The sequence below is a fragment of the Rattus rattus genome, chromosome 3, assembly GCF_011064425.1.
Source record: "Rattus rattus isolate New Zealand chromosome 3, Rrattus_CSIRO_v1, whole genome shotgun sequence".
NCBI classification, from domain to species: Eukaryota; Metazoa; Chordata; class Mammalia; order Rodentia; family Muridae; genus Rattus; species Rattus rattus.
In genome coordinates this window covers 199502592-199528721 of record NC_046156.1, presented here as the reverse complement: position 1 = coordinate 199528721, position 26130 = coordinate 199502592, and the positions used below count along the sequence as shown (strand labels likewise).

The following is a 26130-nucleotide window of genomic DNA, read 5'->3' as shown; positions in this document are numbered from 1 at the left end:
TACAGTATTGGTATGTTGCTTGTGTGTGAATTCACGTTCTTTCCTACTTTTTCCCTGTGAACTCCAAACCACACACATATTCATTGAGGAAACTCCCACTTTGAATTTGGCTAATGCTGTATTTGGTGGGGTTTTCACATATAGTTTGTTAAGGATTGGTTAGCTTTGGATAATCGATTTTTTGTTGCATCGTATCAGGATGTGACACCTGCTTGTCTTGGTTATAGTGAGAGTAATTATGTCTGTAGATGTCTACATGTCTGTAGATCTAACAAAGGAGAGCATGTGTCTAACAGAAGAGTCTGTAGGCTTTCTCACAGTGGGTTTATTCAGTATTGCTAAATACGGAAAAGAGCCCCATTGTCTGTCAGCTGCAGAGTGGGTAAATAAATGTATATGGTAAACTACCATGTACCATAACCAAAAACAAGACCCAAAACATTGTGGCAGATACAGTACTGTTTGTATTTCTCACAGAAGCAGTGGTGAGTTAGTAAAGAGTTCAGTTCCAAGTTAAGTCAGCACAGTTAATGTTGTATTTAAAACTATGAAAGAATCATTGAGCATATCTTTGTCCACTGAGAGTCTCTCATCACTTACTCAGTTTTCAGGGGTCTTTCCGTTTATGTGACTTCATGTTGCAGTTATGAAAGTGTTTTTATGTCTGACTTTTCAGGGTTTCCTAGCTATTTCTCTTGTTTGCTCTTGTTTCATATTCACTTTAGTCAACTTAAGTCGCTTCAAGGAAAATGACAAAGGTATCTTCATTAGTTATGGATTATACTAAACCATTTTTGGGAGACCCCTTACCATACTGTTGATAAATTTAATCTTATTTTCGCTATTGTAAGAAAGATAGTCTTTTCTAATTTACTTTCAAAGCAAGTTATTGTTGTATTTATGGTCTATTTTAGAGAGAGAGAGAGAGAGAGAGAGAGAGAGAGAGAGAGAGAGAGAGAGAGAGTGTGTGTGTGTGTGTGTGTGTGTGTGTGTGTGTGTGTTTGCATGCCTGAAATTCACTATGCAAACCAGGCTTGTCCAGAACTCATGGAAACCGCCTACTCTTGCTTCCTAAGTGCTGAGATTAAAGCATGCACCATCATGCCTGACCCTAAAGTAAAACATTTTTAAGATACCAAATAAATAAACAATAGGCTAGATTTTGTGTTTTCATTTCTCTGTACAGACATTTATATATGAGGTATATCTTGCATACCACAACATCCATCTATTGTAAGTGCACATGTTATAAACTTGTGTTTTGAGTGTGTGCATGCAGAGTTTTGTTTGTTTTGTTTAAGGTTTATAGGTTGTTTATTAGCTGGACTAAATTTGTGTTTTTATTTCTTGGGTTTTATTTTTTTACAGTTAACTTGATTTTTAAAATATATATTAAATTGTGGACCTAACATTTAGTGGTGGAACTTTGTCATTCCAGAAAGTTTCTTTGGCTTTTTTGTTTGTTTTCTGAGACAAAGTTTCTCCAAAACATCCTTGACTGTCCTAGAACTGACTCTGTAGACTAGGCTGGCCTTGAACTCAGAGATCTGCCTGCTTCTTCCTCTCAAGCTCCAGGATTAAAGGTGTGTGCCACCACATAGACCCATGTATGTTTAAAGCTTAAAAAAAAAAATAGATTTATTTATTTCCTGTGTGTAGTGTTTTTTCTGCATGTATGTATATGTACCTCGTGTGTATCTGTTGCCAGTGGAAGTCAGAAGAGGGCGTTGGATCTCCTGGGACTGGAGTGGTAGATGATTGTGAGCTACAGTGTGGATGCTGGAAGTCCACTGTAAGAGCTGAAGGGACTCCGGCCAGTTTGAGCCAGACAAGCTCGCGCTGGAAGGGACTCGCCTTTCTCTCCCATTCCCTTCCCTTGCTAAAGTCCTGGGTGTGCACTCCTAAGTTAGCAAGGCCATTCTTTTGTTGGCCACTTCTCTTCCCGAGGCTGACTACCAAGGCCCAGCTATCAGAGTATTGTAGTCCAGCAATCACAAGCTTTGGCTCACATAAGCAACATGTCCAGTTAAAATTAAACACCTCATCCTAACATGGGGTTTCCCCTTGTACTTTTATAAGCCACTGTTTTCCTATGTGCCATGTCTGTCTTCTGTCCAGAGGCAGTCCTTTGTCCTCTCCAGGACAAATACCCTTCCTCCTTCCTTGTTTCCTTGTCCTTTTCCCTCTATCTCTTCTATGTCTCTTATCCCTGCCCTCTCACCCTCTGGGGCAAGAAATCTTTATGTTGAGAACTTGGTCTTGGGGGGTCCCGAGAATACTTTTTCTAACAAGAGCAACAAGTGTCCTTAACTGATGAGCCATCTCTCTAGCCCCAGCCCATGAATGTTGAGGACTATGTGAAGGGTATATTTATACATAAAACTTGATGTGTGTGAGCACATGTGTGTCTTACAGCTGTGTAAATGTTTAGGAAGTGCCATGAATGCTCCATTGCCTACTTTCTGTTGTTGCTTTGAGACAAGGTGTCTTGTGTTGTCGGCTTGGCTGTCCTGGAACTCTGTAGTCAGGGTAGTCTACCACTCACCAGTTCTCCAGTCTCAGTCTCAACTGCTCGGATCACAGGCAGGAGCCTCACAGCTGCCTTTACTGCCTGTTTTGAATATAAATCAATAATACTAGAGAGTTTTTGACATAAGTGCCTGAATCAACAGACTAAGGCTAAACTATCTGACAAAGTGAAACAGTCTCTTACTGATAAAATACAGTAGGTTTCTTTTTTGTTGTTGTTTTTTTTTTTTTTTCCCAGTAAAAAGGCATCCATTGTAAGTGTGTTGTTCCGTGTTTGTTAGAGAATGGCATTCCCTGTGGATTTGCTGGATAACTGCACACATGAGGAATTGGAAAATTCTGCTGAGGATTACCTCTCCAACTTACGGTGTGGGGACCCTGAGAATCCAGAATGTTTCTCTATTCTCAACTTTACGGTAAGGCATTCTGCACTGATTTTTACCAACCTGTCCAGTTACATATGAAATCAATATCTTAAAAAAAAAATCGGGGGTTGGGGATTTAGCTCAGTGGTAGATCGCTTGCCTAGGAAGCGCAAGGTCCTGGGTTCGGTCCCCAGCTCCGGAAAAAAAAGAACCCCCAAAAAAAAAAAAAATCAATTTTGAAATAATTACCAGAAATTTACAGGTAAAACGTGTTAATATCAACTCAGCACTAGTAACAAATTGAATGGCAAATCAGGGTTTTGGGGTGTGTGAGTGTGCAAGTGTGTGTATGCACACATGCATATAAATGTGTGTGTTGTCGCGTGTGCACACAGAGGCCACAGAGAACAGTAGCTGTTCTCTCTTGCTTTATATTTATTCTCTTGAGGCAGGGTCCTTGTCACTTCAGTTAGGCTTGCTAGACACTGAGCCTTCAGGATCCGTCTGGGCCCCAACCACATGCTGGGATACAGGTGAGTTTATCGCCTTTGCTAAGACAAGATACAGGTTGAAGCTCTGTCACTTAAATTTACTTTGAGTTTACATTTTGTGAATTTAGAAGTTAATTTTAATTAAAAAAATCAAAAAGACTCCACAAATTAAATTTTTGTGGCAGTCATTTTTTCCCTTTCTTTGAAAATGTTGCAATTTTGAAAAATAAAAACTTCAATCATTAAGCTGTGTTACGTTGAGTCTTGGGATTATTTAAGTTCCACTATGGACTGAAGTGGCCAGACTTCTTAATATCTCTCAGGCCTCACAGCCTCTGGGATGATGACTTTAAAAGATTGAAAATGTTTATTATCTTTCGTGTGTGTGTGTGTGTGTGTGTGTGTGTGTGTGTGTGTGTGTGTCGTGGGCACACGTGTGGAAATCACAGGACAGCTTTCACTTAGTTTTTTCCCCCTACCATGTGGAACTTGAAGATTAAACTCCAGTTATCAGATTTGGCAGCAAGCCCCTTGACCCCTGGACTGTCTTACCCGCCTGATGTAAAGAGCTTTAACAACTTTCCCCACACAGTGTTTTCTAGTTCTCTACAATGGCTGACTCAGCGAATGCAGAACAGCGTGAAAGAAAGGATTGTGTGTGTCCTGATGAAGCATCCCTTTACCCTACTGGTTTCTTTTACTAGAAAATAAAATCTGTCCCTCATATGAAATCTAATGATAATAAACTACAGTAGGCTTGGCAGTGTCGTTTGCTTTTACTCAGTAGCATGGCTAGTGTCTAGGAATGTTAGTAGAAACACATTTTCATTTTTTTCCACAAGAAAATAAAATTCTTGCAAAAGAGAAGCCTGCTTTCATTGTTGCCTTTTGATTTTGTTCTTTTTAGGGTTATTACCGCCTGTGAAATGAAGCTGTATATTAAAATAAATGGCTTAAGTTCTGGTAAATCCTTTGGTAATTTTTTTTTGTCGTGTGATTTCATTTAACACTCCACTAATCTGGAATCATCGTGTGTTTCAGATTCCCGTGAGCCTGTCAAATGTGGGCTTCATACCTCTCTATGGCGGCAATCAGACCCAGAAGATCCTTGCTCTCTTTGCACCTGAGGATTCACTTACAGGTCTGACCAGACACATGACAAATATATTTGCTTTGTTTTTGTAAATTAAGGGACTTCAATTCAAACTGTGTGGAATTTATTGAGAAACTTACACAAAAGAATTTGTGTAAAAACTTCTTTCAAATTTTATTTTTAGAAAAATTAATTCTCAGTTGTGTATAATTAAACCTTTAATGAATGAAGTGGGTTTGAAAATAGAGGTGGGAAGGGTGGGTCCAGGGACTGGGGAGGAGGGGTATAGCTGAAGGTGGAGATTTACCTGGATGTGCTGGGGACTGGAGTTGACTTTGAACCTGGCTGCAAAGGAAAGCAAGGAAGAACGGATGGGTTTTACTGTGTATATGTGTATATATGTGTGTATATGTGTATATGTATATATGATCCTTATCGGGAGGCAGCATTGCCTCTTTTGACCCTTTAGACTTAAATGTTAATGGCCACTTTTCTATTTTAGCTGTGGCACTTTACCTTGTTGGTCAGTGGTGGGCCATTGATGATCTTGTGAAGACATCGGAACCTTCTAGAGAGGGGCTGAAGCAGGTAATAAGCTCATATCCTTCAGTGATTCCTATAAATAGTGAGAGTTTTTGACGTTCTTGACTGTTCCCCATTTTCATATAACCGAGTTGCACTGGTCTGGGTTTTATGGTGAAAGCAGGACTCATTTGGGCTTCCTCTGTTTCTACAGTCCTATCTCTCCTGAGAGTGGGTGAGGAGAGTGGGCTCTTGGGGTGCTGACGGAAGCTGCCTTCCTCTACTTAAGCTTCTGAGCTTCTGTGGTGGAGGAGAGTCTGGCTTTTCAGTGTGGTTGCAGTTGAACCACATGAATTAGAAGGAGCAAGAGGCGGGCCAGGTTTGGATGTCTCGGATAGGCCTGTTCCTGTTTCTGTTCTTTTGAGTGGAGAACTCTGGGAGACATCAGACTCAAAGGGAAGGGATTTTAGGGGAATAATATATGAGTATTATTTCTTCTGGATATTGTATTTATTCTGGAATATGCCTGTAGATTCTACAGAAGCTGGGAGAGTGCACATCTGGATATTTGCCAGCCTTTGTAGTGTAGCCTAATCTAGAACTCCTATAGAGGAAGAGGGTGTAAGACACAAATAAAGCCATAAGATAGGTGGAGGTAGATATACAAGAGTGTGATGTATCAGCTCTGACAGCGGAAGTGTATATAAAGAAAGACAGCATCCCATAGAATTGAAATGTGACTGAGGACATCTAGATGAGTGTTAAAGAACAGAAGGACAAATAAATAGTGTCCTCTCCTACTCAAGTGAGGAAACCGAAGCCCCCCAGGTATGGACTGGGAAAAGAGAACCAGTTAAGACCAAAAATTAGACAATATTTGGATAACTGTCACCCACAAGGAGTAGGGAAATCACTGAGGGAAAGGTGCAGGAAGACCAGCTGTTCTAGTCAAGTTCTGGCTAGTTAGGAAAAGTTGGTAAAGCACAGGAGGAAATAACAGTTGCTTATAAATATATGACATTGAGCAAATGACATGATTTTTTTTAGAACTTAGTTTTCTCTGCTTTATATGTTGTGGTAAAATTAAGATTGTAATCCCGGACCTCCTATTTATGCTTAATTATATGCTGGAGGTCCCCAGGCTAATGCTGCAGGACTTTCCCCATTTCTCTCTTCCATCCACTCATACTGCCAGTGCCCTGGAGGATGTGGATGGCATGCTTACCTGTTTTCTGTATCCCTGGCCATGTCCCTGGGCTGAATGAGAGAACTAATCTCTGAAAAACAGAATCCAGAAACAAAGGTGGAACCTGTGTGTTAGCCATTTTCCTGGGATAAAATACCATGACTTTACAGAAGGAAGAATTGGTTTGGGCTTACAGTTGCAGGAGAAATAAGAGTCCATTATGACAGGGATGCCTAACAGCAGCCTACATTGTGTCCTGAGCTACAAGACTAAGCAGAGACAGCAACTAGAAGTAGGGCAAGGCTAAATTATCTAAAGCTTGTCACCAGTGATGCAGCAAGGCTGCACCCCTTAAGCTTCCCAAAATAGCGCCACCAACTGGGATCCAAGAGTTCAGATACCTGAGCCTGTGGGTGACATTTTTCATTCAAGCCACCAACACTTAGGGTGTATCTGAAGTGGGAGAGGGCTTCGCCTGGTATGCATGATCCCCAGAACCATGTCAAGTAGGTGTGGTGCCATTCCTAGAAATTCCAGTACCTGGGAAGTTGGGACAGGAGGATCAGAAATTCAAGGTCATTCTTAGCAACATAGTAAATTCAGGATTGCCCTTGGCTTCATCACTCGGTCTCTAAGAAATAAATGGGAACAAATAGATTTAAATGAGAATAGGTAGAAGATAGTGTGCGTGTTTCAGAAAGAGTAGATGTACGTGCGCACCACTGACCTCAGACTGAAGCAGCAGCATGTGTGGGAACACTGGGCTTTAGCTGGAAGTAAAATGAAGCCTTGAATTTATGAAGCAAACTCACATTAGCTCCACAGTCTCTTCAGTGTTTATAATGAATGTATTCTGAGCATGAACCGACATAGAAGGTCTAAAGCACTCAAGAGGATGGAGAGAACAAAGTTAATCTCAGCTGGCCTGATTCTATTTCTTCAGTAGTTAATGTTGCATTGGTATAAAATTGAGAAGAACATCATGGCTGTCTTCAGATGCTGGTACTCTGTGTGGCATAATACCAAAGAATAGCCACTGGGAAATAGATTTCAGCTCAGTGTGAAGAAGTTGGTTAGTGCTATGTAAAGAAGTAGCCTTGTCATTTAGTAGAGTAAGGCCGTTTTGCCATCTTGTATTGTTTGGCTCAGGAGAGCCCCTGCCAGGGATATTTTTGGAGTAGTGTGTACGTATAGTTAATAGTTTTCTTTCTCTGCACAGCTAGTCACAACAAAGTTGCTTTCCTTTAAGGAAACTTGGAAGAAAATAAGACTTTACAGACAGACCCCTTTTGCTAGCGTTAGAGATACCCATGGGGAGAGCTGAGTGACGGCAGAGGGAGTACTCACTTGGTGCCTGTGATGGCCTGGCTCGGAGGAGGGGCTGGGCTTGTTCTCATCCTGGGCCCCAAGACTATTTAGCCAGGCTTCCCTGCTCACCTGTGTTGTGGCGTGTGGGTAGGACGACTAGATATATTTAGAGCAAAAACAGGGCTGTAAAAAGGAACATTTCACCTGAAAAAGGGAAAGAAAGATGCTTTCCCCAAGGGTGTAGTTATGGCTGCCTTCATGAACTGAGGTAATTGTTCTGAGAGTTTCTTGGGAATAGTACTGTTTTTCTTTTTAATAAATAAATTTTAAATATTGGGGCAGGAATGGGGTGAAAGGATTGAAGCAGAGTATGTAGTGGCGGGCAGTAGTTAGGGGTGTACACACACTCCTAAGAGCTATAGTGACGAAGACACTGTACTGAGCGAGATGTGGATCGTGTGCCTTGGGGTCTGCTTGCCTCCCTTTAGAATTTGCTACAAGGGAGTATCCCATACATAAAATGTGTTTGTGGGAATGGGCTGTTTTTGTTATAAATGATTATCTATGATAATAGAATGTTTTTAAATTGTCTTGACTATGCGTGAAGTGTTCTGAATGACAGTAAGAGCTGTGGGAGCTGGGGACAAAGTGATTGGTGTTTTCTAATCGCTCACTGCATATTGTAACTGCTGTGCCTGCTGTTTGACTCTCTTCGTAGGTGAGCACTCTTGGAGAAAGAGTGGTTCTGTATGTTCTCAATCGAATTATTTATAGAAAACAGGAAATGGAGAGAAATGAGATCCCATTCCTGTGTCATAGCAGTACTGACTATGCTAAGATTCTGTGGAAGAAAGGAGAGGCCATTGGGTTTTACTCAGTTAAGCCTACAGGTGAGTTTTATAAGTTACTTAGACTGTGTTGTGAACATCTCCATTTTGACCCCCAACTGTGTCAGTGTCTGTTAACTCGAGCCCTAGAGTGCAAATCGAGATGCTTGCCCTTTGGGTTTCTCAGGAGTGCTATGGTTTTTTTACTGTCCTGTGAGAGAGGACTGCTAGAAAAGCCTGTTGAAGAGTAAAAAAGGACTCTAGGTACAGAAGATGGCCTTTCTTTCTATCGGGGTGGAGATTCACCTTGGTCGTAGCCTTGCATCTGCTCCTTTATGTAAAAGTTGCTATTTTGAATTCTGCTACTGTTGCTCTTTCTTATTAAAACACACAGGGCCTATTTGTAGTTACCATCCTTAAAGTAAATATTATTTTAGCTTTGTTTTCTGGCTAGGGACTTACTCTGAAGCTCAGGCTGGTCCTGAGTATGCCATTCTCCATTTGATGTGTCTCCTGGGGCTTCCTTCTCTTCTGAGACCTGTGCTCTGTCTTGCTGCTCTGGTAAGCAGCTCTATGTCATCTCCGCCTGGGCAGCTCCTACCAATTTCTGCACCCCGCACCCCGCACCCATTCGTTTTGATTGCCATGTCTTCGTTGTATTCTTTTAACCTCTATCTCCCTCTGCTGGGTAGTAGTGGAACTCGGTGCTCATGCCAGCCTTTGGGTCAGTAAGGAAAGTTATGGAACATAACTGAAATCACTGTGAGAAATTCTCGCAAAGAAAAACAAAAATACCTTTACTCCCTCTCGTGCCTTCTTTCCCTCCCCACATACATAGTAGGGAAAAGATACACCTGCAGCTAGCAATAAAACCTTCTTAGAAATTTGTATTAGAGAGAGATTTTTTAAAAAGTACTTATTTATTTTCTGTTGAAGAGCTTTTAGCCTTGTTATTGAAATACATATATTGTGATCTGTATTACGTTTTATAACTCTAATTCTTAGAAGCCTTGTCTTTATAGTAACAAGTCTAACTTTGTACTCAAGCCTTATATTTGTCAGTAAATAGTGACAACTATTGTATTATCCATCTCAGGGACGTGGATGTCATCAATATGGTAAGTGGTCTAGCATACTGAACGTCTAGGTTTTTCACATCTGATATTCTATTTTTCATGAACTGTTACTTTGATCATAATCTATTGTTTAGTCAGCATCTTCAGTAGGACCCAAATTATATCTGCAGATAATGGTCTTTGTGTATTTCCAAACTGGGATTTCAGATTTAAATAGAAACAATAAGAACTACTTAAAAATAAGAATAGTATTACTTTATGAGAATAGAGGCAGCCATTTCTTAAGTAAGAAATTTCTGTCTTTACTTCACTCAAAAGGTTCAGAGGAAATAAATTTATTTTACTTCAAATATTGGTATCAACATTTGAGTGAAGTCAGGAAAATAAATATTTAAAATTCAGTTTGAAAACAGACTAAAAAGAAATAAAGATAATTGCCTGTTACGTCTTTCAGATCTTTGCTGTCTCAGATCTCTATACATCTGGAAACTGTAGCGTAAAGCTTGTTCCCTGAGCTCCTTCACTGGGAGAATTGTCTTGGACTGTAAGAAGATGATGATCGGTACACAGAGTGCACTGATTTCACTCTTTCTTCACTGCACAGTTGCCCCACAGCTCTTTGTAGGTGGGGGTGGTAATCTCAGTTTCAGGTAGCCTGGGTGCATCAAAGGAAGGCACATGCTTGTTTGTTGTCACAGGCTTCTGTGACACAGCTAGATTAGAATTAGAGTACTTTTTAGAACAAAGGAGGTAGATTGACTTTAGACATCAGTTGACGTATCTTCCAAAGTTGAAAGTTTTGTTAAGGACAGACATCCTCAAAAATCTGTGATTGCCAACAGATCATTTCAGCCCAATCCCCCACCTCCCCAGCCCTCCATTCTCCCATCCCTGTCCTATGTCTCTCCCTCTCCCCTGCCCCCCTGATTTTTTTTGATACAGGTTTTCTCTGTCTGGCCCTGTCTGGCCTAGAACGTGCTCTGTAGACCAGGCTGGCCTTAAACTCAGAAATCCACCTGCCTCTGCCTCCCAAGTGCTGGGATTAAAGACATGTGCCACGCTGCTTAGTGGAGACTCTGTAATGTACTTATAAAATGCAGACTTGGAAACAAATAAGACTATAGTTGTGTTTTCAAGGAGAATTATAAACTGTAACCTATCTTGGACCTGCATGCTCCCTTGTATTTATAAAAATCATAGATGTTAAATCATGGATATATTTGTCTTATACTATGAGTGACTTAAAGGATAGCAGTTAGTAGAATATAAAACATATTTTATCCAATTTTTCATGTTCTGTATTTAACACAAACTTAATCTGTAAGAATTACTTCTTTTTAAAGTTGGTCTCTTCAATTCTTGTTTTTTCCCATTTTGTGAATAAAATAACTGTTGTATTTTAAGTTTTAAAAATTGGAAGAATAAAAATTGTAGAGAATTGTTTCTCAGGCTTTAAAGGAGAGGGCAAAAGATTCCCAGCCCAAAGGTGTGTGGGAAGGGGGGAGGGACAGAGACAGAGACAGAGAGAAACAGAGAGAGAGAGAGAGAGAGAGAGAGAGAGAGAGAGAGAGAGAGAGAGTGTGTGTGTGTGTGTGTGTGTCTGTGTAGACTTGAGGCTGATGCTGGTCTCCCTTTGGACTGGAATTGCTCACTGAACCTGGAGCTACACTGGCTGCTGCCTCCCCAGCAGTTGGATTAGAGGCACTTGGTCCTGCGCCTGATCCTTTTACATAGAAGTTAGGGATTGAGTTTACAGATGTGCACTGACATACCAGGCTTTTTTACATGAGTATCAGGGATTGAATTTAGGTCCTCATGCTTGCAGAACATACATTTTACTGACTGAGCTGTTTCCCCAGCCACTGGACTATCTTTATAACAATTTTATAATTGCTATGTTCAATAGATGTGGTACTGTTCGGAATGTATTCTCTTTAGGTACAGAACTTTGTATTTAAAGTCTTCAAAGAATGTGTGCTTACTCATCTGGTGATGCTTTCTGTTGGTTGAGTTCCAAGTAGCACAGGCATCACGGTGGGAGACAGGACACAGAAGAGAACCGGGTCAAATTGACTGTTGTCAGTATAGACCCATTGATCTTACGTGCATGAGTATAGATTCCTAGTCACTTCTTAAAAGGTCCTACTTGGTCCTGACTCTATGCAGACTAGGCTGTCCTCAGACTCATAGAGAACCTCTGCCTCTTTCTTCTGAACGCTGGGATTAAAGCACGTGCTTATAACGGGAAGTGGTTTCAGCATGGATTTTAGAGATAAAATATACTTGACCGTGTCATCCTCCTTGTGCAACCTTTCTCGGAATCTGAGAGAAGGATAGGTACAGGTTTGTGGGGCTAAAGCATTGGGAAGAAAGTGCTGTACAGAGGCAGTGAGTTCATTGCTGACACGGGGTCCGAGCTTCAGCTCTCTGAAGAGGAATAGTAGTTTTTTTTTTTTTTCTTTTCTTTTTTTTCGGAGCTGGGGACCGAACCCAGGGCCTTGGGCTTCCTAGGCAAGCGCTCTACCACTGAGCTAAAAATCCCCAACCCCATAGTAGTTATTTTGTTTTAAATTAATAAACTTAGTCTGTGGCTAAAGTGTCACAGTGTCAGGTAACTTCAGACATCTTCTGGATGATTGTGAGGGAATTATTACTCAAGCCCAGACTAGGCCCTTACCAAGTTTCCCTGGGTTTGTTTCTCTCAGGTAGCCAACACTTAACTGACTTTAAAACACGAAGAGCCATCACCCAGTTTGTTTGGCGTTCATATCAATAGTGTGGGAAAAATATCCCCACACCGACACTTTTATGAGATGCTAAATGCGGCTTTAGGATGGTGAAGGAAAAGGTTAAGGGGTACCTTCTTGGTGAGATGAGGAAGCTGCTCGGTCTGGCAGAATAGGCTTGTGACTTCTGCTAATAGATCTTGAATCATGTCACTGAAGTGTTCATTTATGTAATTTTAGGTGACACACAGGCAAGGAATAGAGGAGGGAAGAGTAGCGGGAAAGAATGCGAGGGACAAACTGAGAAGAGTAAAAGTGTTGCAAGCTCTGTCCTTGAGGAACTTGATTTTACAGGGAGAGACGGTGCTAGGAAAAAAGTCAAGTCGACTAAAGAGAGGGTGCCCGAGAAGCTGTTTTAATAGTGTTAGGAGAGAGAAGGTTTTCTAAATGAACCAATGGGAGTAACAGGAAGTGTGAGGTGAAGAGAGTCACGGGCAGGAACTGAAAGTGGAGAAACAGGTTTGAATCCTTCAGAAATTGCAGATGGCTTCCAAGCCTAGATTATAGAATGAGTGATAGACTTTGGAGAGGGTAGAGGTGGCATCTTAAATTTCTAAGCCAAAGAGAGTGAATTATGCTCTATGGTGAAGGGGGTTCAGGAAGGAGGGCAAACATCATCTTTCTTGCTGCCCCTGCACCCAAGAAAACGGGTTTCTCTGTGTGGCCCTGGCTGTCCTGGAACTCTCTGTGAGATCTGCCTGCCTCTGCCGCCTGAGTGCTGAGTAAAGAACGCCCACCCCTGCCTAACACCTTCATGCTCGTTTAAAAGGCAGCACTAGGAGTCCAGGTAGAGGGTGCCCAGAGTGTGCAGGTATTCTGTTTAGGCCAATAAAGTAAGTCATGCTTTCAGTTTATTTTTTATTTTATGTGTATGAGTGTTCTGCCTGCATGTATGTATGTGTCATGTGTATGGTACCCACACAAGTTAGAAGAGGGAGTCAGACCCAGTGGAACCAGAGTTACGGATGGTTATGAGCCACCATATAGGTGCTAAGAACTGAACTCAGGTCCTTGTAAGAATGGGTGTTCTAAACAACTGATCCATCTCTCCTCATAGTATTGGTTTTGAATGAGTGAGTTTCTAAAATACATAGCAAGCTACAATAAGAATAAATATCAAGGTAGATAGTAGAACACCTTTAAATAAGGCGCTTAAAATGTCCAGCAGAAATCATTTGGGAAAGTTCCGTTGAGGCAGGTAACTAAAGTTCTTGATAGAAAGTCTCCCCATGTCATCCCACCCTGCAACCCCTCCACCTGCGGCTTCCAAGTAAAAGAATAAATAACAGCTCACAGGCAATGGCTTCAAGTCCATCAGAAACCCAGTGGGCAAACATCATTAAGGCCCCCAGCCAGAGTTCCAATCAAGAGAGTCCCTGGCAGAGCAGTCCCCCAGCAAGGCTCCCAGCAGACAGCAGTAACAGCATCAGGTCTGCTGCTCTCAATAAGCAGCTGAATCGAGACGAGACAGTCAGCTGGGGCTCTAGTTGAGCTCTCTCTCCGGGTTGAGCTTCCCATGACAGAACTTCCAACTTCTTTCCAGTCTTATATCATGGGATAAATCGTAGTAACATATGTCGGAAATAGTTTACCCTTTTTATTGTTATTATAGCACGATGTTCTTGTCCTTGAGCTGTGTGGTTCTCTTCCCACTCTGACACAGTGCTGGTTTGTTTTGTTGGTCTCTGTTCATTTTTGTGGTGGGGGCGCATGCCTGAGAGGATACTTAAGACAAACATGTTTACGTCTGAAATGGGGAGGGACCTCCAGAGCCAGCTTCACAGGGAGCTGACATGCTTGCGACCACTCGCCAATACAAAGCTTGTCAGCAGGGTTGAGAACGTAGTGACAAGGCCGCTGTGGAAGGCTGAGGTCAGTGTTGTGGCCTGGGCAAAGGAAGCAAGGCCTGAGGAGGCGTTGTTGCTCTTCCTGCTATAGGGTTCTGGTGGACTGTTGTAGATTGCAGGAAGAACCAGAGCCGAGTTCTGGGCTTTTTGCTCAGAGTAGCTGGACAGAGGGATGTCGAGATTTACTGAGAAATGGGTGAACGTGAGGGACATCCTTCCAGACTTGTCTCTGTGGCATCGGACTGTAATGGTAGACATCAAAGGTGTAAATTGCTGTTTGATTCATATTTTAGATATGTTTATTCATAAACCATAAAATTTACTCATTTCAAATGTATCAGATTTTACCAGTTTTAGATCTTTTTATTATTACAAAACAAAAATCTGCATACGTGCTATACTTTGTATGATCTGTCTACATTAGTCACTCTTATTCCCAGCCTTTGGCAACCATTAATCTATTCACTAATGTAGATCATATGTCATGTGGCTTTTATCCAGCTTTCCTTTTTGGAGGAGGGGGAGTTAACATTCTTTTTTCCAAGCCTCGTGTAATGTATGTGTGCATCAGTACTTCACTTCTCTGAAAAAAATTAGATTTGTTACATCTGCATTCTTGTTTTGTTTGCTTGTATGTTTGTGTATCATGTGCATGTCCTGTACCCTCAGAGATCAGAGGTAGACTGGGGTTATGGATGTCTGTTAGCCATCATATGAGTGCTGAGAACCAACCCCAGACTCTCCGATGTGCCATCTCCCGCCAACGCGTCATTTCTTCTAAGGACCAAATAACATTACCTTGTATAGTGCCCTAGGCAGACTTACTGGTAGTGTGATCATATATCTGAGCAAAAGCACTTGAAAGAAGATTTATTTTTGGCTCATGGTTTTAGATGTTTCAGTGTGTGGAAGAGATGGGGAGAAGGTTAGGTTCTGCCTAAAGACAATGACAGTGTAGTATATGTAGTCATAGACACGTACGTATGTCATGAGATAGAAATAAGCTATGTGTCCTATATTCCTTACTGTTGGCAAACATAAAATAACAGCTATTCATATCACACATATACATTATAATGTATAACGTGTTGTAATACATTTTATTACAGAGTATACACATTGTTTGGTGTGCTTCTTGACATAGGGAAAAACTAGTTTCAGAAATGTTAACTGGTATTTACAAATGTTCATGTAGCTTAATGTGTAAAACTCTCTGGTTTCTCTTACCACTGCAGGAAGCTTATGTGCCTCATTTCTTACCCAGAATTACCAACTGCCAGTTCTTGACACAATGTTTATAAGGAAGAAATACCGAGGAAAAGATCTGGGGCTTCATATGCTGGAGGATTTTGTTGATTCGTTCACAGAAGATGCACTTGGCTTACGGTATCCACTGTCTTCTCTCATGTACACAGGCAAGTGGACTGAGGTGAAAAATGATAAACTTGATGTCACCTAAACCTGGTTCCCCCAGAATATTGTAACTGTATACTATGTTTTAAATGAGAGTGGAAGTTCTCACTTTCTAGGACTTAACTTTACAGGTGTAATTTTATTTTATGGTATCTAGTTGTTATATAGAGGATAACTTTTTTATTAAATGTTTTAAATTTTTTACATGGAGACAGGCTGGCTTTGAAGTGACGATCCTGCTGTCTTAACCTCCAGGCTCTGGGATCACCTGCCACGGAGGTTGTAACATTTTTGCCAGGCTTCTTTTTTCCCCAAAGCTTGCTTGCTTGCTTAGTTAGTTAGTTAGTTAGTTAGTTAGTTAGTTAGTCACTCCTCCAGCCTCCGTTGGCAGCAGATAGACATGCAGTACACAGACAGACACGCAGGCAAAAAACGCATACATGTAAAAGAATAGTTTGCAGTTTCTGAATAACAGCACTAATGTTTTTTGTTTGTTTGTTTGTTTTTAAAGATTTATTTATTTATTGTATATAAGTACGTCGTAACTGTCTTCAGACACACCAGAAGAGGGCATTGGATCCCTTTACAGATGGTTGTGAGCCACCATGTGGTTGCTGGGATTTGAACTCAGGACCTCTGGAAGAGCAGTCAGTGCTCTTAACCTCTGAGCCATCTCTCCAGCCCTTGGTTTTTTGTTTGTTTTTTTTTTTTAATTCTGGTTTTGTTTCCTGCAAATCTATTCTGTCCTTCAAAAATAGAATCGAATAAAGCACATGTTACTGAAGAATTAAAATTTCCTTTTACAGGTTCTTAGTCTTTTATAAAAAAAAAATTAAAAACAAACTCAGCAGGAAGCTTAAGAGTCGAATTTGAGAGAAAAACCACAAGATAGCCAAACCCTGAGTTCCAGCAGCTGCTAGGAGGAGAGAGATGGAGAAGGAAGAGTGAAAGCCAAGCCTTTGACTTATTGTTAGCAGTGGAGATGGGCAGGTAGCCGACCATAAGTCAAAGGCATGGCTTTGTATTTAAGGTTGGCAAATATTAAAAATCTGAAAAGAAATCCAAAACTTTTTTTCTCAAACATTTGGGATAAGAGATACCAGGGAACAAAAATATTCATAGGGAGAGATATGAAGACAAAGTTTGGAGCAGACAAAGTTTGAAGGAAAGGCCATTCAGAGCCTGCCCCACCTGGGGATCCAGCCCATATACACACAGCCACCAAACCTAGACAATATTGCTGAAGCCAAGAAGTGCATGCTGACAGGAGCCTGATATAGCTGTCTCCTGAGAGGCTCTGCCAGAGCATGACAAATACAGAGGCAGATGCTCGTAGCCAAGCACTGAACTGAGAACGGGGTCCCCATTGGAAGAGTTAGAGAAAGGATTGAAGGAGTTGAGGTTTGCAACCCCATAAGAACAACAATACCAACCAACCAGAGCTCTCAGGGACTAAACCACCATCCAAAGAGTACACATGGACAGACCCATGGCTCCAGCTGCATGTGTAGCAGAGGATGGCCTTGTTGGGCACCAATAGGAGGAGAAGCCCTTGATCCTGCCAAGGCTCCATGCCCCAGTGTAGGGGAATGTCAGGGCGGGGAAGCAGGAAGGGGGGTAGTTGGGGAGGGGGAACACCCTTATAGAAGAAGGGGAGGGTGATGGGATAGGGGGCTTATGGACAGGAAACTGGGAAAGGGAATACCATTTAAAATGTAAATTAAAAAATATCCAATGGGGAAAAAAAACAGTCGTGGTGACTGTTAATACGTGTGTATGAGTTACCTTGGGTTAGAAACCCTGTTGCTCGAGGAAGTGCTTTTCTATTACACCCAGGGGCATAGCTTTATGGTTTGAGAGAAGGTCTGGACAATGGCCAGTTCAGTCAGTTTGTGGATTTGCACTAGATACTCATAACTTGTTCACATGGAGAATAGTATGCTACTATCCTTGTATCCTTGTATGACTGATGCAGATTAGACAGTTGGACAAAAGTTCGTTACAAAAGAGAATTACATAGGCTGAGCGTGCTTCACCCAAATGGAAACTGCTCCGGTATGAAACTTACTCAGCATACGTCATTCATAAAGTGTGTGTCAGAGCATTTTTAGTTTTCAGATTAAGTACGCCCAGTAGTAAGCGGTCTGCAAGTATTTAAAATGTGACTAACTCTGAAACGGCAAACAGCATTTTTGGTACGGGGTTATACAGCTCATTCTGCATATAGTTCATTTTCTTTTGGAGCTGTTAGCAATCCCTTCATCCCCTTTGCCTTTGCCCCTGAAGTCCATGTATCCTTCTCTCTCATGTCATGTGTGCATGTTTGTAACTTTGGAAGGCGTTACATGCTTTGCACTTGTTTTTTATTAACCAGTCCCATGCTATTTGCCATTTAATAGTAAGTTCTGTGGAGATGTGCACAGCGCTGTACATGCACCGCTAGTATATCAGAACCTTGTCTCGTGCGCAGCATGAATCGCCCTTGTAACCTCATCCTTTGGATTACCTCTTCTAGTTAGATCACCCAAGTGCCAGCACACACTGTTTGATGATGACCGTATGTGCTACAGTAGCGAGAAGCTCACTAATGTGTATGCTAAGCCTTCCTTTTCCTGAGGGAACAGAGGGATTTAGTTCGGCCTTCTTGGAAGAGACTGTCACTGACTAGCTCACTCCAGTTACTTTATTCAGATGTTATACTGGGTTAATTGGGGCTGAGAAAGGGTTCACATATCAAAGTTATTTTGCCCTTGCTGCTAGAGAAAGCAGACATAAATCTCAGTCCCTTTTGACCATGGCCAGCCATATTCAAAAGTTAAGAACTCCAGATTTGCCAGGAGTGGCTTAGGACCAGGGTTGGTGCAGCACAGAGCGCCAAGTGCAGGATTTCCAGAGAGGCAACATTTCTTCAAGGTTCAAACAATCTCAAAATGATTTCTCAGCCTCTACTGATTGACCCGAACATAGCAAAGGCTTTGCTGCGACATTCCACTCAAAGCCTTTACAGACACAAAGGCTTTACTCTACATGTCGATTAGATACGAGGTATCTGTACATGTCACTACAGTTTGGCCTCTTTTTTTGTGACTTATTTTGACAAACTGACAAATGTTTTCCTCTACTATTTGTGTAGTATTTTAAACTTTATAGTGACTCCTTTTGCACATGTACTGACCTTCTTTAGATTTATCACTTAAACTTGTTACTTGAAATGTTAAGATCTTTACTTTTTAAAAAAGATAGGTTTATCATGTTGTGTGTACGGTTATTTGGGTGTGTATCTGTACTGTGTGAGTGCCAGTGCCTGTGGAGGCCAGACAGGGCATTGGATCCCCTAGAATTGGAGTTCGGATGGTTGTGAGCCATCATATACTTCTGGGAACCAAAGTCGGGTCCTCTGGAAGAGCAGCAAATGCTCTTAATCACAAAGCCTTTTCCCGTGACTGAGACTCCTGTTCACTCTGTGCTACCTCAGTCGTGTTGTCAGTGCAAGGTTACGATTCTCACTGAGTGACTTGGGCACCTTACTCTCCTCTGTTCTTTTTGACATGTGAGATTTTTAGGAAATTGTTAAATGTATTTTACAGCTTCCAAGCAATACTTTGAAAAGTATCCAGGAGATCATGAACTTCTTTGGGAAGTTGAAGGTGTGGGTCATTGGCACCAGCGAATACCAATCACTAGAGCATTACAGAGAGAAGCTGTTAACGTTACAGGTAAGACTAGTAGAATACAGGACAGCTTGAAAAGCCGCACCAACAGGGGTGTCTTATACCTGAGAGCAGGGTTGTGATCTTTCTGGGTGCAGACTGTCTTAGTTAGGGTTTGACTGCTGTGAACAGACACCATGACCAAGGCAAGTCTTATAAGGACAACATTTAAGTGGGGCTGGCTTACAGGTTCAGAGGTTCAGTCCATTATCATCAAGGCAGGAACAGGCATGGTATAGGAGGAGCTGAGAGTCCTACATCTTCACCTGAAGGCTGCCAGCAGAACTGACTTCCAGGCAGCTAGGAGGAGGGTCTTAAGCCCACGCCCCACAGTTTCACACCTACTCCAACAAGGCCACACCTCCTAATAGTGCCATTCCCTGGGCCAAGCATATATATACCATCACTCAGACCCTCTTTTAAATTTTGGAATTTTTATTGTGCTTTTGCTTTTGAGTCACTGAGGAAAAAGAGGTGTAGAGGAGGCTAGGGAGATGCTCAGCAGTTAAGAGCAGGTGTGGCTCTTATAAAGGACTGGGTTCAATTGCCGTAGCACCCACCTCTGTAACTCCAGTTCCATGGGATCTAACACCTTCTGCCCTCCTTGACCACAAGGTACACACATTATGCATATATAACTACTGGCAAAATAGTCATACATATTACGTAAGTCTAAAAAGTAAAAGTAAAAACCAAAAGACATGCCAGGCACATGCCTTTAATCCCAGCACTTGGGAAGCAGAGGCAGGTGGATCTCTGAGTTCTAGGCCTGTCTGGTCTATAGAGTAAGTTCCAAGATAATCAAGACTACATAGAAATCCTATCTCAAAAGAGAAAACAAAAATAAACTAACAAAAAAAAAAACCAACAAAAAACAAAATAACAATGACAAAAACTGACCTAGTCTAGCCCAAACAACAAAATAACCCAGTAGAAGTTGGGAGTTAAAAATAACTATATTAATAAAGAAGCCTGGATTAGGCTTTGTGGATCAATGGATTAGTTATGTGTTGATTTCTTTTTATCTATGCTGCTCTTGGAATTTTGGGAAAATGAAATAGTATTAAAATAAAAATCAAACATGGTTGGTTCGTAATTTTTTTCATATAGAGATTTCTCAATATGAAGCCAAAAGACCTGTGTCTGGAGAATATGGTCCTACTGCTGTACCGGAGTGTGAACCTGGCTTGGGCGAGCGTCAGTCCAGAGAGCTGCAGGTACGCCTTTGACCATCATAGGAAATTGTTTGTGTTTGTTGCTTGTTTTGGTGATAGTGAGCACTGTGCGTGGGATCTTACGTATTCTAGGCACGTGTTTACCACTGAGTTACATTCCCAGCCCAGCCCCACTTTACTTTTTATTTTGAGATAGGTCTCACCATGTTGCTCAGGTAAACCTGTATTCCAGCCTGGTCTGAACTTGAAAACATTCTGCCTCAGCTTCATGAATAGCTCAGACTGTAAGCTTTTGTACCCAAAGTTTCAAACGTTTATTACACAAGCTTAGGCAATTTCAACTGCATTCATTTTCTTGGTGGCTTCTGTCAATTGATTATTAAAGATTTAATGCTTTTTGAAGAATACAGAATTACAAGCTAATTAAAACTATAAGATGTATACATATGTATTGTTTATTATTGAGACAGTGTCTCATTAAGTTGCCCTGGCTGTCCTGGAATTCACAGAGCCCCACCTACCACTTTCTCCCAAGTTCTCGGACTAAATGTGTGTGCCCCATGCCTAGCAAGCCCCTGTTCTTTTTGGGTTACAGCCCCTATTTCTCAGATACACAGGAACATAGTATTTTCAGTTATCATAAAATCAAGGAAAACTAGAAGTTATGCTCTTCTCACAAGTATAATAAAGGCTATATTTTATTTTAATATAATACCAAGTAATTTTAAATATCATTTGAATGAGAATATATTATAGTAACTGTCATAGGTTAATAGCATGAATTGTATATTCTGTCATTTTTGATGTTCAGATTCTTACTACTTTAATGTTTTAGTTAAAAAAAAAGTGTAACCACTTAGTAGTTCTATTTTTAAGTACATGGTTTATTCTTTAGGTGATGGTTTGCTTTCTTTTACTTATTTGTGTACATAAATCATAACGTGTATGTATCCTTGCATCGTTATTCTTTGTATCTTTTTACCTATTCATTCTTATCTTTCTAGTTCAGTATCAGACTTCTGGAAGGCAAGACCTTTATGTGCATTTGCCACGGTCCATGATGACACATTCATGTGTGTTCATGCAGTACAGTGTGACATTATGGTTCCCATTGTTTAATGGTTGGAGTAGGGTAACTTACTGTATTTTCATTGGCATCTTCAGATCCCCACAGTCCTGCTAGCTGTCCTGAATGCAGAGTCCATTTTGTCAGCCTTAGGTAGCTCTTTGATGCCTCTGCATCCCATGTTGTAGTCAGTGAGTGTGAAATGGGAAATCGAGTGGCTGGAATTTTGTAATGGAGTAGGTATCAGAGCAAGGCGTGGACATTCAAAGGTATGGTTCTCGTAAACACGAGAGAACTAGAGGATCCATTGTTAAAGAAATAAATACACTACAGGGTAACAATTGCCTTAGCTGTTATAGCATAGCACAGGATGACCTGAAGGCTAGGTGCAGGGTCTATGAAAAGCTATTAGGGCATTTTAGAAGGTAGAATGTAAGAGAAATGTTTACTTAATGTCAAAGAGATTAATTATTGAAAAGGTTTTTTATTTTGTATTCTGTACAGTGGTAAAATGTTGGTTTAAGTTTTAAGCAAAGGAGTCAGTCATACAGCTTGTGACTGGGAAGCATTCTTTCATTGGGTGTAAAGGCTTAGATAGGATGAGTTAGAGGAGAATGCTTGACCAGTGAAGAAGCTGTTTGGGATTGTTCAGATTAAGACAATAAAGGTCTGGGCTAAACAAATGGTGATAAGACAGGATAGCTCTAAGGGAGCTGTCATTCAAAATCAGGAAGCGTTGTGATTGGTTGAATGAGATTTCAGACACTCTCATTACTGTTACATAGGTTTTAAGTGGAATGACTGTAATTCTTGCCATCAATGTAGAGAAATAATTTTGGGAATTTCTCTTGAGATGGGTTTAATGTGAAATCAGATGAACCATCTATTGAGAGATACTTGCTTTGGAAGTCAAGCTAGATGTTGGGGAACTTCAATCGCAAGTTTAGTTCATCAGCAGTAGATAGCCCTCTGAAGGTTGTATGAAAACAACACAAAACAACAACAACAACAACAAATAACACTTAACCCAGCAGAGCAGATGGCTGGAGATGAGCTGACAGCTATAACATAATCTTTTAATTTTGAAGGTAGATTTCTTAACAAAAAATACTATTTGGGGTTGGGGATTTAGCTCAGTGGTAGAGCACTAAGACCCTGGGTTTGGTCCCCAGCTCCGAAAAAAAAAAGTACTATTTGATTACAATTAAATATTTTTCTTTGAAACTATGAACGAAAAGAGGTCCATCGTGAGAGAGAGTAGTTTAAAACATTAGATTTTAATCTCTATCTCTGTTTTAGATCCATTCCCTAAAAGATGCCTTTGCTAGCACTTCTGAAGGTAAGAAAATCAGCTGTTCTTGTAGTTAAGTGTTCTAACCTGGGCTCTCCTCCTACCCCCCCTGCCTCTGGTTTTACTGTGAGAACACTGAGCACCCCCGTCTGTACTTGTAGCTTGGGGATCATAATATCCACATCATTCCCCCAAATCAGTAAGAGAGAGCATGGGTGAAAGTCCAGAAACAGTAATCCTAACGATTAGGAATATGCCGAGTGAACACAGCCCTTATTCTATAATGGAAACAAGTGCTGACATGTTTCTCTCAGCTGGATCTGCAGGAAGGAACAGCACTGTATAATGGGCCGTGGGTGGCCATGCAGCAGATCTTGCATTTCGGTGTGCTTTAGCAGGAAGTCCTTTCTACACATAGTCACATGCAGTTTTACTGGTTTCCTGCAGGTCCAGAAAAGACACCTGTTTCCACTCGTACTCGGAGCAGTCATCTAAAGCGACCAAAGATTGGAAAGCGTTTTCAGGAGTCTGAATTTAGTAGTTCTCAAGGTGAAGATGAAAACTCTGCCCAGACTTCACCTATGGCTTCAGTAAACAAGTGAGGAACACGTGATTTTCACTCAGACTGTTCCTGTGTTGTTGCTTCTGTACTGTGGGTATCTAGTCCTGAGGGCGGAGCTGCTGTATTGTGGTCCAGCAGGTATCCTTGTAAGGATTTGTGTCTAGCTTCTGCGACAAGATTACCAGGCAGGCTTCCCGGGAGGGTCGCCATCTGAACAGTGTTGTACAGAGTGTTAGTGAGTAAGAGGTTGGGATAAACTCACCCGTGGCGTCTTCCATCTATGCAAATCCAGCATATTCTAGTCACTGTGTTATCGAAAGATTCATTATCATCACCTTTGAATTTGATAGGATAGGTTTTAGTAATGCTAAAGCTTAACATCTTTTTTTTTTAATTTAGATACTTTGTAATTAATCCACTTGACCTAGGCTACTGGATGTAGCTTATAAGTTAGTAATAACCATAAATAATGCAGTCAGTTCTTCCAGAGACCTGGTCATTAACAGAATCAACAGAACTCTTGATAAACATGTCACCTTCAGTCAGACATGAGCACCCATCCCTTTAACCCACACTTAAGAGGCTGAGACAGGGCTGCCAAGAGTTTGAGGCTGGCTTGCCCTATATTGCCAATCTCTTTTGAGAAAGGTGAAATAGCAACGTTTCTTTGAATTTATTTTTCAGTTTTTAAAGGATGATTTCACATGATCTGAAAGTTGTTAAATGGCCATTTCCTTCTGCCTCTTCCTTCCGAGGGGAGGAATTACACCATAATACCTGGTTTATATGGTGCAAGGGGCTGGAACCCAGAGCTTTGGCGTGCGTAACCAGCTCTCACTGCGCCATCTCCACAGCCATGTACTGGCATCTGACAGAAACCAAGATTCTATTTAGATTTTTTTCCTACTAACCATTCAATTCAATCATTAATTTATAGCTTTGTCATCTTAAATGCCTAATTATTTACTCAAAAACATCTGTTAATTATCAAATAATTTTAGATTAAGATAATTAAATGTTTTAATAAAATACTTATATTAAAGATAAATATAAATACAATGAAATGAATAATATGTTTCTATAACTCCATTATTCTTCAAGTAATTATTTTATACTTTGTGATTTTTTTTTTAAGATTTTTATGTGTGTGTGTGTGTGTGTGTGTGTGTGTGTGTGTGTGTGTGTGTGTTTTGTGTGTGTTCCTGTGAGCACAGGCATACTGGGTTTCCTCTAGCACTTTTATATGTTCTTTTTGGTCTGGGCTTCAAACATAATTGCAACTCTGTAAGCAGAGTTAAGAGAGACGTCATAGCTTCAAGGCCTTCCAGCCTTGCTCTGAGGCTCAATCTAGTATGCCATTTGTTTGGTTTTGATTACTTTTGCATGGTACAGTACGTATTGAGCCCAGGGCCCCACACACATAATTTCTTTCTAAGACAGGGTTTCTCTGTGTACCTCTGGCTATCCTGGAATTCACAGAAGGCCAGTGCCTCTGCCTCTCCAAGGCTGAGAATCACAGCAGGTACCACCCCACCCTACCCACAGCACACATGTGTCATTCCATCCACAAGGACTGTCTTTATATCTTTCTACCACGTCTTCTCCCCTCCAGCTCTTCCTGTGCTCTTCTCCAACTCTATCTCTAGTTTATAGCCTATGGGAATCATCTTTATTCAAAACAACAAATTCTACTCCTTGCCCACCATTGTCCTGTAGCCATATCTTAATGTAAAGTGCATTTAATCCAACTTCAGAAGTTACTGTAAATTTTCAGTCTTAATACTTTAAATGTCCAAAGTCCAAAGACACTCAAGGCAGTCTCCTAAGTGTAACCTCCAGAATCAAAAAGCAAATTACATATTCAACATACCGATACAGAGTATGTGTTGACGGAGGAAATGGGGCATGGTAAGGAAATACTGGACTAAAGCAAGACCAAAATCATCAGAGAAAAGTCCAAGTCCTGTGTCTCATGGTGTTCCTTTTCTCTTTAAACCATTTTGTATTTCTTCATCTCCACTTGTACTTTTTCATTTTCAACCTGCATACAAGTGACTGTTCATAACAACATTGCAGAGTGGTTGGTTATTAGTGATTTCAAGACACTAGACTGCCTTGAAATCTCTTCTGCTGAAGAAATTGTTCTGTTACTTTTCAGTTTCATCTCAGGCAAGTTCTTAGGACTAGAGCAAGGGGCAGCCACGTTCTTTGCCAAAATATCACCAGAATGATACCTAGATTGCTACCATTCCCTTCCCCCAGGTTTCTCTTCCTGGGTTTCCACAGCCCACATGGTTTTCTGCACTACTGTCTTTTAAGCTCTTACCAGGATGGCTCTGCTTACAGCATTCAACCATTTTCCCAGTTCAAAGTTCAAAGTCTTCCATATTCCTACAAAAACAAAACAAAACAAATTTTAAAAACAGATAGTCATGTCTGTCACAGCAGTAGCTCACCCCAGTCCAGCTAGCTACTTAGTTCCTTTTCTGCTGCTCTGATAAACGACCATGGCAGACTCACCATAACGGAAGGATAAAGGTCCAGATAGACATCATCTCCATCATAGCAGAGAGTATGGCAGGAGGTGGGACAGCATGGCTCTGGAGCAGCAGCCGAGAGCCCGCCCTGACCCACATACAGGAAACAGAGCACAGCGGGAGTCTTCTGAAACGTCAGCCCCACTCCAGTGACACACTGTCTAGTCATTCCCAAACAGCCCCACCAACTAGGCACTGAGATTTCAAACCGAGGCGCCCATGGAGCCTTTCACTTTCAGACCGCCCCAGTGTGTATTTTCTGCTTCCACCCAGTCACTTAATTTCATTTTTCTTCACAGCCAAATAGAAATCCATGGCACACGTTTACATTTCACTGTCCATTCCT

At 41.2% G+C, this 26130-nt stretch overlaps 1 protein-coding gene across 1 annotated transcript in view; it reads left to right on the top strand.

Moving 5' to 3' along the window:
* The window catches only part of Fam169a (family with sequence similarity 169 member A), a 56296-nt gene that overhangs the window by 18373 nt on the left and 11793 nt on the right, over nt 1-26130 (top strand). The window contains exons 2-10 of the mRNA XM_032899003.1: nt 2811-2945; nt 4427-4526; nt 4981-5066; nt 8213-8384; nt 15266-15445; nt 19031-19159; nt 20264-20370; nt 22694-22733; nt 23133-23283. Of these exons, the coding sequence (XP_032754894.1) occupies nt 2811-2945; nt 4427-4526; nt 4981-5066; nt 8213-8384; nt 15266-15445; nt 19031-19159; nt 20264-20370; nt 22694-22733; nt 23133-23283 (1100 nt within the window). The remainder of the gene's footprint in view (nt 1-2810; nt 2946-4426; nt 4527-4980; nt 5067-8212; nt 8385-15265; nt 15446-19030; nt 19160-20263; nt 20371-22693; nt 22734-23132; nt 23284-26130) is intronic.